The following is a 13,324-nucleotide window of genomic DNA, read 5'->3' as shown; positions in this document are numbered from 1 at the left end:
TTATTTTCTGTGTCATGGTTTCATGAGTGCTTCTGTTTAAGATAACCACCCCCTTCCAACCAAGAGCCTGAAAAGAAAAAGAAAAGGGGGGCCTGAGGTTGCATTTATTTCCAGTCAATGTGTACAGAAACATGTCAAAATCCAAACACTAAGAAACATTCAACCTCCGCTTCATGTACATAATCAGTACACGACTTCCTAAAATGATTGCTGCATTGGCCTGCACAGTACCGTCGCCGTCGGCATGACAGCAGCCTACTAAAAATACATAACCTGGGTCAAACAGAGGAGGCCGCGGTACCACTGGTGATGCATCTACAGGCGCGCTCGTTTGACCCAGCCTCACAGCCACAGTTCACAGACCGATGTTCACACGTGTTCTTGCGCTGGTCCGTGACCCTTCGGCCTTCAGTTTGACGCGGTTTGAATAAATACACAGGTATTCTGTGGTAGCCGAGAGTCGTGGCAAATACTGTACTGGAAGGCGGAGTCCAGGACAGACTCATGCTCAGTTCGCAGGGGCATGGGGTGGTGCGTCACTTGGTGGAGCGCCGCGTTGGCTCCGATGCCGTTGGGGGAGGTGGGGGTCCTCGGCGGTCCAGATCCTCAATGTAGAACATGGTGAGCTTTCGGCGCTCTTCGGGCACGCACTCAAGGACCAGGTAACGTTTGTCATTCTGTAGGATCTTCTCAATGTCCCTCAAATGCTGGTCTGACTCCTGGATCAGCTTTCGGGATCTAATCCAGAAGGGATCAAGAGGTGGAAAGGGTTGTGTTGGCTATGAGTTTTCCATCACAGTTCTGCTAAGAGTCCTATTCATACATGAGGATAAAAGGACTCCTATTGTGATCTTGTCATCCACTATAAGAACTGGATGCATTTTACAATGGATGCATCCCAAATACAGACCACAAAAAACTAAAAAACAGATGGTAGTCATACTGTGTAAACAAACATTCTCTTACCTGTATGTGATAAACTTTGTCTCTTTCAGGAGAGTTCTAAAATCAGCTTTGGCTGTGATGTACTTGTCCTTTATATAATCCTCAAATTCCCTCTGTCTTTTCTATGAAGAAAGAGAGAAAAAAAAATTCAGCATACAAAATTAGCATACCTTTGAAATAGAGGGGAAAAAAAAAAGGATTGTTCACACTATAGGCATACACCAGGTGCACTCACTCGATCACTACTGGAGAACTTGATGCACCGAGGGTCATCTTTAATGATCTTCTTCACCTCCTTCCATGTTGTGGTGAGAGTGATCTGCCAGAGAAGGAATAAGGACCGATCAGTATCTCAGAGTCTCCACGCTCCCGTTCATCAGTCAGAACTTCAGGGGAAGACACAATTGCAGAAACAGTGGTTGAAGGAGGAGTACTCAAGGCAGAGAAGGGAAACCACACCATGAACACACACACACAGTCAACTAAATGAACGTTCTTCCGACAAGCAGAATAGCCTTGTGATACAAGTGCTGAAGGGTTTGACATTATCCCTCTCACCATGGTCGTCTCATCCAGCAGCTGCCTGAACTGTTCTTTTTTTCTTTTGGTGAGCGCCTCTACATGTTCCTCGAACAACTTCTCCTTCTCGTGACGTTCCAGCAGCGAAGCTGACTCCCAGCGATGGTCCTTCCGCAGGTTGCGCCTTGTGTCTGCCCAGGAGGCATCGGTGGACCTCACCTGTAAGTGTATGAAGGAGTAGATAAAAAGGTCAAAACCTCCTCCCACACTAAAGACTGGGACAGGGAACTAAGTAATATGCAACTTCTAAACCACAAATGGCCCACATTGCACTAAACAGATTCCCAACATGTTCGGCAGCCCACTGACCATATCGGACATGAGGGCTTTGAAGTGCTGGATGGCCTCCTCGCGTTTGTGCTGCTCCCTCTCTCGGTCGATCTCCTTGGTCTGCTCAGAGCGTGCCCTCTGCACCTCACGCTCCCTCTCCCGCAGGCTGGCCTCGATGCGGGCCTGCCGCTCCAGCTCCTTCTCCTTCTCGGTGTCCACGTTCTGTTGCACAGACAGCAGTCATGATGCCAGGGGCGGGGAGGAGGAATCGTGGATCCAAACCACGAATGGTTGGGTGCTTGGGCCATATGTTCTTACTTTAGCCTGCTTCTCCGCATACTGCCTGTAGAGCTCCTCTCTGGCAGCCGAGCTCTCTACCGCTTTGTAGCGTTGGTCCGTCTCCAGCTTGTCCTTCACTTTGCTCCAGCGCTGCTGGATGTCCACGTGGTGGTCGGACAGCAGGTCAAAGAAATCTTGCTTCACCTGAATAGAGAGGGAGAGTGGGGTCAAGAATGCAGCATCAAAGCCTATACTTGTTGAAATCAACCATGCAGTACCGTGGAGAAGTCCTGAAGTGCTACGTTCAGACTGAAGGTCTAGAGAGGGCATGCCAACATCTAGCTTCAACTCCCGGTTAGCGCTCACCTTTTCTCCTTTGTTTTTGGAGTCTTCCTTCTCCTTCTTCCTGAAGGCGGTCATGAACTCTGTGAACAAAGCCTCTCTGTCCTTCATCTTCTCGATGTTCTTAAAGCGAGGGTCCTTTGCATGCTTAGAGGCGAACTCACTGAATGTGGTCCTGGAGAAGAAAATGGGCAAAAATGTGTTAACTTAAACCTGATTGTTGATCACAGGTTCTAGTATTTTCAAAACGACACAAGCCCACACAGAAACAGGCTGAAGAGTTAATGCTACATAAAAAGCTACAGGTAACTAGTAATTACAGTTAAAAGGTTCACCTGTCTGCCAAGCTAAATCAATATAAATATATTCCTTGCTAATCCGAATTAAAATCAGTGATGGTCAAACACTGTTCAATTATTGCACAAACCTCATTTTACTGTTGCCACAAGTATAAAACAGCAGTGCAGCACTAAAGCAACATTTGTTTGTGTTAGTGTAACTTTTGTTCCAGAAAAGGCAGAAATGGCATTAGGAACACACAAGACACAAAGCAAGAAACAAAAACTGCCACCAACCGGATGTTAAGCCTGGTGTCCTCCATCATCTTCTTAAAGTCATCTTTAGCCTGCATGAGCTTGTTTTTCTTCTCCTTCCTCTCCTCTTCGGCACGCGTCTTCACGTATTGGTCAAACACCTGTGTGAACACATGGCAAGTTGCTCGTGAATCTGATATACGTCGGGCTGCTTTAAAGACTTCTGCCGTTTCGATTTCTCCCTTCAACACTAACTGGAAGTGCTGGCCTACCTGCTTCCTCTCTTTGGGATTGAGTAGCAAGTATCGCGGGTCAAACACAATTTTGTGCAGCTCCTTTTCCCATGTGGAAAAGGCTGAAACCTGCCGGGATAGAACAGGATCGTGGCGTTAGTGGCGGCCAGCTTCTTGTTTGTCATACGAGAACCAACTGGCTGCAGAAGAACTACGTCAGGGTCACAACCACTCAGTCTGGTCAGTTACACATATCCATCTGCTTCTGTGCATTTATTGCCTTAAAAGACAGAGAACAAATTGAAATTTAAGGAAAAGCCAGAAAAGCTGGAGGAATGGAATCCAGTTCTGAGTGTGGCGTGTGAAACGACAATCACTAGCAGGTTTTACAGCTAGTGAGAGCATGCCTGGTTGAGCAGATTTTGTCCCAACTTTGCTATGGATTAAAGCACGACTCATTGACCTGGAACTACAATTAGCCTGCTTTGTTGGACAAAAACTCCTCAGGCTACCTCACAGGCAACTTTAATACCTAAAATTTGCAACAGTTTACAAGTTTAATGCTAGATGAGATCAGAAGATGAATACAGGACATTCTGCAGTGCTTAAACACGTCTGAATGTCTACACTATTTCAATGAAAATGACCACAAGAAGTCCTGCAACCAGTGGTAAAACATGACAATGACAAGTGTGACAAAAGAATTTCAGATTCTCAATGCACAAATTACAGCATTCAATGAGCAAAGATAGTGAAAAGCATGAAGGAAATAGTTTAAAAACCATTTCACGTAATAATAAATTTAAATATACACAGTAACATTACTACAGGTATTGGTATATAACTGTTTAAATTTCAGTGTCATCAATATAGTGTGAGAATACCACATAGAAAAACAGTGTTAAAAAACCTGTAGTGGTATTTGCAGAAATAAAAAGGTCAGAATTTACAAGTGCATGCCTAGGTTTTTTTCTCTCTTATACTTAATGTAACAAGAGTGACAGGCTTAATTCAGGCTTAAGGCCTGTCTAGAACAGCGCATCTAACACACATTCACTCAAAATAAGAGAGCCAGACAGGAGAATGAACACTGGCAACAGTAAAAAAAGCAGCAACAGTATACTAGACAGACAGAGAGAGGGGGCACAAGAGGAGAACAAACTGAAGATTGTACCTTGGTGGGCTTCCATTCAGATTTATGTGTGTAACATTACAGAGCTGGTTAGAGTATTGCGTTGAAGTGTTTTACCCCTCTCTCCAGCAGCATGTCCCTGAACTGATTCAGGCGGGCCTCCAGGGGGACCACCGCCCGATCCCGAGCCGCCTTCAGCTCGGCCTCCACGGCCGCCTCTTTCTCGGCATCGGTCTCCTTCACCTCATCCTTCCTGTGAGGAGGGGAAAAGGTGATGTGAAAAGCAGTTGGGTGGAACTTTAACTTTTTTTTTTAGGGGGGGGGAGGGGTTGGGAGTGATGACTTCTTGTAACGATCAATAGAAATATTTTTTTTGAGGGAAGAATCAGAATACGCAATGGCTACATCAGTACCTGACTAACTGGCACCATCTGAAAAAACTACCAGTTCCGGATCAGCCCGTAACAAAGGAAAGGGTGCATGGTCTCCGCCAACACACAAATTAAGCCTAAACTCCCCCCTCCTCTTATTCCTACTTCTGACTATCAAATATTCAGACCAAACGAGAAGAAAATGAGGGCTCAAATCAGGGCGTTTCGATTGTTTCACTGGGGTTTTTCCTAATGCAGGCTAGAGAGAGGTCAAGCAAGGTGGGTTACCTTGGAGGCCCATGTTGGCATCGCCAGAGCTTAGAAGCGTTCCCTGAAAAATAGTCCCCAGTGCAACACGACCACTGTTTGGGGTAAGGGAGAAGCAGGCTTGAAGGGCACTGATGGGAAACAGTGACTGATTTGACTTGGCAAACCTGGATAATATGGAGTCACCACCAATCACAGACCTGACTACAGATTACCAAAGCTAAGACAGATCAGCAATGGGTGCATTCCGGAAAAAGGAAAGGAATAAAACAATGCCCCCGATAATTGCAGAACTCTATTAAATATAGGTATGATTTGGGTTTTGTCCCCCCGTGTTTGTAACGAATGTTTGTTGTTCATGCTCTTAGTCTTTTCAGACAACAGCAGAAGCTAGGTGTTCTGCAGGGTGGAGTGATTGATCCCCTGCCGTCTGTGTTGGGGATGGGGATGGGACTTACTTCCTCTTCTTGGCTTTAGTAGGCTCTTCGTCTTGGGCTTCTTCCATGGCCGCTTCAAGGTCCTCTTTGTTGAAACCCATGACTGAAATTAACACAGTCAATGTAATTTGCATTCATAGGACAACTAAGCTTTAATTTTTTAAATTTTTTTAATACAAACATTGTGTTAGGTTATGGTTTGCACCCGTTTTCTTGACATCATCTGGACCCCTTTTGTGTGGAGGTTCCTGGATTAATTTATCTACATCTGCCCGGCCCACTAACTCATCCGGCCGATCCCACATGGAGAGTCGTGTGGTGGGATTGTAGAAGAACACACGGTCGTCACCAGTCCACACCACGCACCTACAGATTCCAAGCATTCCTCAAGTAAGATGAAAGCACAGATCATTTCCATATACCTAGTAGAGTCAGTGGATGCTATGGATGTTTGAGTCTTACCAAGGAGTCCCAGCTATGGGGTTGGTGGCCACTGGCTTAGCCTTCTGAGCTGCTTTTTCCTCTTCACTCATTTCTTCCACCTTTGGTGCCTGAAACACCAAAAAAATGAAGGCATGCAATCTTATTAACTTTCACAAGCCCAATGTTCTAGCAGCATACACTAAACCATGAGTTCTAAAGCCAGTACAGTATTCTATAGAGCACTGGCCGAGGGGTGTTGGGTTCAAGATTAGCAAATAAAGCTCAAAATACAGGATCTTCACTTACCTCTTTGGCCAGAAGAGAGGTTTCTGGTTTGAGTTCAATATCACCAAGTTCCATAGGCTCACAATCATCAGACAACTGTCCATCTTTAGTCCTGTCTACATCCTTATCTGCATGGTGAAAACAAATGATTCATTTAAGACGTTAGTTTTTAAGAAAGGTAGGAGCACAATGTGATCTATTGTTAAATAATATTAGCTTTTGTGACACTGAAAAAAAATGAGTGCACAAAAAAAAAAAAGAGACAGATACTTGTTAATGTATCTAACGTACCTTTCTCCTTTAGTTCAGCAGGTTTGTCCCAGGTGGATTCCTGAGTACGGGAGTTGTAGTAATAGGTCTTGCCATCCACAGTTTTGTACTCGGACCACTCCGGGAGTGGGAGTGCACCAGCCAGACCAACGGGTGCTGTGCTGATGGCCAGCTGGGGGTGCATCATGGGTACTAAAGGAGGGGCCATGCCTGGTAACATACCTAAGAATCACAAATCATGATTCATGTTACTCCACGTATCAAAGTAATCTGTGCTGCCCTCAGTGCCAAGAGGTGCGTTTTAACAAGTGGGTTCAAAAACCTCAGGAATTCTACAGGTCCAAGAAGCACAATAATAAGGGTAATGCTGCCCCCTTCTGGTCAGTAGGTAAATAAATAAATAAATAAATAAATAAATAAATAAATAAATAAATAAAAATGTGTCAAAGCATGCAGCATTTTAAAAGATATTTTTAAGCCACAAATTCAAGCATATGATTATTGCAATTGCTCAGCAACATCACTTTAGTTCCATCTGAAAGATCAAAAAGGTCTCTGGTGGGAAGAGTCTTCAGTTTTACATACCTGGTAGCGGGATATGCATGCCAGGCAGAGGCACTCTGAACGGGGGCACCATCACAGGCGGGAAGGCAGGAATCGGGGCCGGTGGCTGGGCCACAGCGTGGGGCAGGCCTGGCGGGAGGCTCTGGGGAAGCAGCGGCACCGTCTGCACGGCCGTCACCGTAGCAGTCACAGTCGGCACGCTGACCACAGCAACAGGAGCCACGCCTACGCTCACGCTCACGGGAGGGGTGGACACCACTGGGGGCATCTCATTCACAACAGGAGCTGGAGGGGTGGACATATGGAGCAAGGAAGACGGGCAACATCAGCATTTTAGTTTACTTCTGACCAATGGAAAGGAACAAGAACACTTCACAGTACTTTAGCCTGCACGTTGCATCTCAAAGATCTTAATCTGGAAAATGTCCACACCCCGTCGACCCGCTGCCCAAAGGACTCTCATCACTGTGGTTCTACAAGCAAACAGCACTCACAGGCCATGGGCTGGGGTGGAGCGGGGACCGGGCTAGTGCTGGGTTCTGGACTGGCACTGAGGGCACGTGTAGGGGAAGTGTTCTGCGTGGAGGTGGAAGCAGGCGTCACTGTGGCTACACTGCTTCCTGCAGGAGAGGCGGAGCTGCTGGCCGAAGTAGATGACGCAGGTCCCCCCTGGGCGTTCATCACTGGGCTGAGCTCCGACTGCTGGATGACCTTGACTCCCTCTGGTTTGGTCCACACTGACTCACGGGTTCTGGCATTGTAGTAGTACACCTAGAAAAAACTTAAAGGCTAAGACATGTGTCACATGATGGAACACAGACAATGATAATGCTGACTGAGTGACATTTTCAATTACTTGCTGGATGGAGATTGCAAGTTTACATACACCAGCTCATAATTATCAATGCTGTGCAGTCAAATTTAATCATGAAATGAAAAGTTTTTTCTGAATAATAACTTGAATTGTAATTGTAGATAAAAGACTAAGGAACTTTTGGTGTGTCAATTGCAAACACTTCATACTTTCATTTTGCATGCTACCCATTTCATGGTCACAAACTATGCAAATTTGAGAGACATCAACACCAGCACATCCATTTCCTCTTAAAAGATTTTTTCTTTCCTCTTGATTAAACTATTTCTGTGCCTATTACTGCTCACTGCAGTTGGCTGAATGTTTTCCTTTTACTGGTTCAGTATGTGGGCCAATGTGTATAGGGGTGAACTGGGGTGCATCATACATATATGATATGCAAATAAGGCACATGCTCGTTTCTGTGTGGGTAAATGTCCCTTCCTACAGTACCTGTATGAACGCTTCTAGCAGTTGAACACAAAGTGCCTTTAACAAGTGTCTTGCCTTTCACCACAATGTCAATTTCGGTAGGCAAGCTAATGATTCGGTCCAATTACTCCTCAAACTAGCCTGTAGTCTGGTCTACATTTTTTTGTTTTGTTTGCTGCTAGTATAGTAGGATAGCTAATCAGCAAAAGTGTAAAGTCTGCTAGCACACAGAAGCAAACTTAGTTTATTGGGTTAAATAATTACAACACACTGTCGGGGGATAAAACAAAGTTACACAGAATTTAACGGCATAGTTTATGTCCTTGATTCCAGTGCAAATAAAACTAAGTTGTGTTTAGTACCTTGCCCTCTTGGGTAGTGTTCTCCACCCAGATCTCTTCAGTGGCCAGGCCGCCAGGACCACCTGCTGCTGGGACTGGGGGCATGCCCGGGGGGAAGATCATGCCAGGAGGTGGGGGCATGTTACTGATGGGAGGTGGCATGAAGGGTGGCCTCTGAAGACCCAAAAAAAGAGGAAAATAGAAACTCACAGTAGAAAAATCAAGACATCTGGACCAGCTCTGACAAGGTGATTAACATGTAGCTATCCCACATTATCTATATCCCTTAACCTCAAGCACAAATGTTATAACAACTTTGGAATAATTTGTAATTCTTTCTTTGAACACTGAGGAAGACAGCTTACACTGTAACTTTGTGTACTTCCCACTAAAAGTGGTAAATTGTTTAAATTGGTAATGTGACTTATGGTTAAACAGATCAAAGTTCTGTCAAAGTGAAGGCCTGTTTCAGGAGCTTTGCCAAAGAAACATAAGTACCTGGAGGTGTGGGGGTGCCATTGGCGGGGGCATAGCACCAGGCGGTGGGAGAGGTGGCATGTTAGGATCAAAAGGTGACCGTCCAAAAGGAGGCCTCGGGGGAGGTGGGGGTCCCCTCATTATGCCAAATGGAGGGGGTGGCGGTCGAAGGAGCGGAGGGGGACCTCGCATCACTGTGCTGGGGGGAGGGACGGGGCTACGGAAACGTAAGGCTTGTTGCATCGCCATTCTGAAAAAAAAAAGGCCCTAGTTAGTGGTACACCCGTTTCAGAAGCCCAGGCCAATATTAAGCCCAAGCCCAATATTAACCTGACAATTTCCCCTAAAACCTAAGAGACAGACTTTGAAGCAGGGTTACAATTAGTAAATCTCATAGTTACCGTTCAGTTTTATACACATGCAAAAACAAAATTGCACTGTTGCATCAGGCCCATTTCCCTGTCCTCCTGGCTCTCAGCAATAACTACATTATGTTCACAATACTAATTAAGTTTTACACAGATCAGAGACAGTTATATGATAAGCGTTAAAATGGACACTGAATTTTGCTTTGTTTTTGTTCTTGTACTAGGGAGGGGATTTTAAATGTTCATTATTGTTTTTATTATATGTTTGGTACAAACACAATGATAATTATGATAACACTGACAGCTAGCTAACTTTCGAATATCCGTTTGTAATGTACATGCGACACTTGGAAAAACCTGTGTGAATGCGCCTTTTCCCTACAAACAACATTCAGTAAGATACCGAAACTGTTAGACTTCTCGAACTACCCTAACCTAGCTAACCTATTTAGCCTTGATGGCTGGCTAGCATGATTATTAGCTAAAACTTTACACTCTAATTGTTTTGGGCAAATGCTTTGTGTTTTTAAAAATACTTTAAGGCAGTATGCTAAATAGCTATTTGGTATCTGTATCGGTACACCAAAGAAATAATATTAAAATCGCAATACTATCTATAGCTCTGAAGACTCGTTATCGAACGCGTCGAAAGTTGTTGGCCAGCTGCTTCCATGTTGTTTAGCAATGGCATGGGCATTGTTAGCTAACCAGCCAACTTCATAGAGCAGTATGAAACATCGTAAACAGACCATTGCATAAAGTTATCCATAATCATGTTCTTTTTCTGGGTGTTACAAGGTTTTGTATGTACCCACCTAGCTAGCTTTAGCTAACTCTCAGCCAGTCGCAGCAAAATAATGCAGACACGACTATTCACGAGTGATTTGGCCTGCCGTAGACGGCCGTAGTTCGGCACCGCAACAACCACTTTTATAGCTAGCGGCAAGAACTTATATAGCTAGATAGCTAACCTAGCTATCTACCAAATTAATAATGCTCAAATTAACTTTAAGTTACTGGATCACAGAAAAAAAACCTCAGTCGCTACAAAACAACATACCTAACGTTAGCTTGATCGTGTGCTAGCAAGACATATCTCGCTTGGTAGGTAGCTAGCTGTCTCACTAGCTTGCTCCCTTTACTCTATGGTATATAGTCACGTATTGGTGGCATATTTTAGAAGATAATAATTGGACGATTAATATAAATGTTTACTTGGAAAGTTTAACAACAATATAAGCCTAACCTGTTGTCGCTAGACGCAGTGTTTTCTCCATCTAGGTGCTCCGCCATTACTCCAAAAAACTAAACAGTGAAAATCTAGCTAACTTCCTGTAGGCAAACCCTTTTTTCTCATATCATTGGCTACGCCGACTTTCTCTCCGGGCCATGATTATCCTTTCAAACCACTGATTGGAGTAGTTATCTGTCATTCAGACAATTGACGTTTTCTCAAACTGTTCTTTTGAAAATCAACTGTACGCCAGAATTTGAAATACATTAAAACTACAGGATTTCATTGCATTTAAAAAAGATTTAAGTGTAGAAACGGAACTAGAACACAATCTCAGCGCTTGGAAATTTAATAAGATAACTCCAAATTAGGACCTTGTTAACTTCAACTTTCAATAGGTACAAATACGAATAAATGTAGGCATGGCAGCAGTAACACTAAAGCAACCTCAGCATTCGAATTTCACCACCCTCTTCAACCTCTGAAATGCTTCTCTGCACTCGAAGAGAATTCTCTGAAGCATTCTCCAAGGCACACCAGTCCAGGGATGGGACAGATTGCAGTAACTCTGAACTGGCGGAAGGGCCTTTGCTGTAATTTTGTCCCCCAGACTCTGTACAGAAGGCATATTCTCGTTTTAATGCCTCGTTCTTTTGGAAAGGGTCATCATAGGGTTTCATGAGATCAGCCATGTGACTAGTGCAGTCTGGATAAGGGTAGGTCCTGTGAGGGAATTAAACAGAAACCCTTAACAATCTCCAATCATTACACCTACAAATAAAATATTGCTAATATTGCATTGACAATATTTGTAGATGCCTCATGAAAGACACAAAGTGTCTTAAGACTTAAAAGTGGCTGATGATTTAATACATTGTTAAAACTGGTTCCAATAAAATAAACCATACAAGCTTCCAAACTTACCCTGTTGGATAAAACTGTGGTCCAGGCATTAAGAAGGATGGGTGAAAGGGGAAAGGAGGTGGAACAAAGAGGGTGCTACTGGGATACAGTTGTGCCGATGGGTACAAATGGGTAATGGCAGGCAACTGGAAAACCTTAGAACTAGATGCTGGGCCACTGGCTGGTACCTCTTTTGGCACATCAATGGCTGTATTATAGTTTAGCTGTGGGCCAGGTGTCCTGCATGAGGTTCTAGTCAGCAATTCACCTAAAAGTGGCACACATCATATGAAGATCAGAAGGCAAGCACTTAAAAGACCTAAGTGACTTTTATCCATGGCTAAACAGCACATCATAAACTGAATAATGTAGTTCATGTGATTATGGCAAGTAACTAACAGCTCTGGTCAATAGATGAATTGAGCATTCCCAGACATGGTTGGACAGTAACAGAGTTCAGCACAGTTTAATAAAGATGTCATTAAATTTTGCACACACACACACACACACACACACACACACACACACACACACACACACACACACACACACACACACACACAAACACAAATCACTTAGCTTTTTTCATTAATGTGAAAATATTTTTAATATGTCATTTTTTAAAAAGTCAATTCAGGAGGTGAAGTGATTACAAAGGTTCAATTGCCTGAAAAACCCTATAGTAGTATTAAATCTTAACCAGAGTCATGACCTGAATTAAATGATATCCAATGTCAGGCACACACACACCATCAGGACCAGGCTATGAAAATCTGAATTTTAAATTTTATTTATTTATTTTTCTCTTAAAATTGTTACTATTGTGGTGACAGTTGTGGATCAGAGGAGGATGCCCCCCTTTGATTCTTGGTTCCTCTCAAGGTTTCTTCATGTTCTAGGGAGTTTTTTCTTGCCACTGTAGCCCTTAGCTTGCTCACTGGGGACTTGGTCTTGTACATTTGTAAATTGCTTTGTGACAACATCTGTTGTAAAATGCGCTATCCAAATAACTGATTTGATTTGATGACATCATCATTTTCATAGCCTTGAGGTAGCCAAAACAAGATAAAGAAAAATAATATGGTTGGGGCCTTCTTAGGATTAACACTGGGTGCTGCTCATGCTTTTACTACAAGGGGATGATCCAACAGAGCAAGGGGTTTGCTTGAACACCGTGGCTACACTGGTTTCTTGGGACACGTTAGGTGGTGTAATCCCAGTCACCTATACAAAATCCTAAAACTATACAAAATCCTATAGTTGCATTCTTATAGGTGCACAATTACAGACTGTAACCCATATGCAGCCTCCAGTTTGTCAGCCATCATCGCTAATCTGTTTCTGACCACAAGGTTGCTGCTAACCAGATGTTACTTGGATGGCATACCATTCTCAAAACAAATTTTAATGATAAGGGGAGTGTGGTGGTGGCATGAGTGTATCAAGCATAGCTGGAGGTTTTGCATGTGTCAAGAGTCACAGCTGTGTTGACCGTGTTCTGCCACATGAAAACATCTAGCCATCGACATCCATGACCACTGATGATGAGTTGCAGGACTGCTAAAACAAACTGCATAGTCATAGATAGGCTACAGTCTATAAATGTATAGCTACAAGGTATTTCTAATAAATATTTCTAATGACATGTCTATGTGTATATGGAAAATGGTGTCTTTGCAGCCAATACAACTAAACATCTTCATATATTATTTTATGTGTAATACTTCCATTTAAAAAGCTCATTTAAGCATAACAAATATATGTGGCATTTGTAATAAATAACAAT

At 43.5% G+C, this 13,324-nt stretch overlaps 1 protein-coding gene across 2 annotated transcripts; it reads right to left on the bottom strand.

Annotated features, from left to right (window-relative positions):
• Window positions 1–89: 89 nt before the first annotated feature.
• Window positions 90–10,726, bottom strand: tcerg1b (transcription elongation regulator 1b (CA150)). Of its 2 annotated transcripts, none has more exons than XM_027023449.2 (20): window positions 10,648–10,726; window positions 9,055–9,283; window positions 8,578–8,730; window positions 7,425–7,701; window positions 6,952–7,215; window positions 6,388–6,588; window positions 6,118–6,224; window positions 5,851–5,939; window positions 5,570–5,754; window positions 5,410–5,491; window positions 4,431–4,566; window positions 3,221–3,310; window positions 2,991–3,109; window positions 2,440–2,590; window positions 2,113–2,277; window positions 1,834–2,016; window positions 1,504–1,683; window positions 1,181–1,264; window positions 967–1,067; window positions 90–738 (listed from the first exon to the last, which is right to left on the bottom strand). In XM_027023449.2, exons 1-20 carry the CDS (start codon window positions 10,692–10,694, stop codon window positions 537–539), a joined length of 3,045 nt encoding a protein of 1,014 aa, XP_026879250.2. In that variant the 5' UTR covers window positions 10,695–10,726; the 3' UTR covers window positions 90–536. The 2 variants fall into 2 exon arrangements, with proteins under 2 accessions (XP_026879250.2, XP_026879251.2); XM_027023450.2 differs by having other exon boundaries at window positions 5,594–5,754.
• Window positions 10,727–13,324: the final 2,598 nt, after the last annotated feature.

The sequence above is a fragment of the Electrophorus electricus genome, chromosome 6, assembly GCF_013358815.1.
Source record: "Electrophorus electricus isolate fEleEle1 chromosome 6, fEleEle1.pri, whole genome shotgun sequence".
Lineage (NCBI taxonomy): Eukaryota > Metazoa > Chordata > Actinopteri > Gymnotiformes > Gymnotidae > Electrophorus > Electrophorus electricus.
Note: the sequence above shows the minus strand (reverse complement) of the source record. Positions and strands in the feature narration are given on the sequence as shown.

Coding starts and splice junctions, on each gene's coding strand:
- tcerg1b (XM_027023449.2), bottom strand. CDS start 10,694: ATGGCGGAGCACCTAGATGGAGAAAACACTGCGTCTAGCGACAACAG. Junction 4,567..5,409: donor ACTAAAGCCAAGAAGAGGAA/GTAAGTCCCATC, acceptor CCCTCCTCACAG/GAAGGATGAGGTGAAGGAGA. Junction 2,278..2,439: donor CCAAAAACAAAGGAGAAAAG/GTGAGCGCTAAC, acceptor CTCTCTATTCAG/GTGAAGCAAGATTTCTTTGA.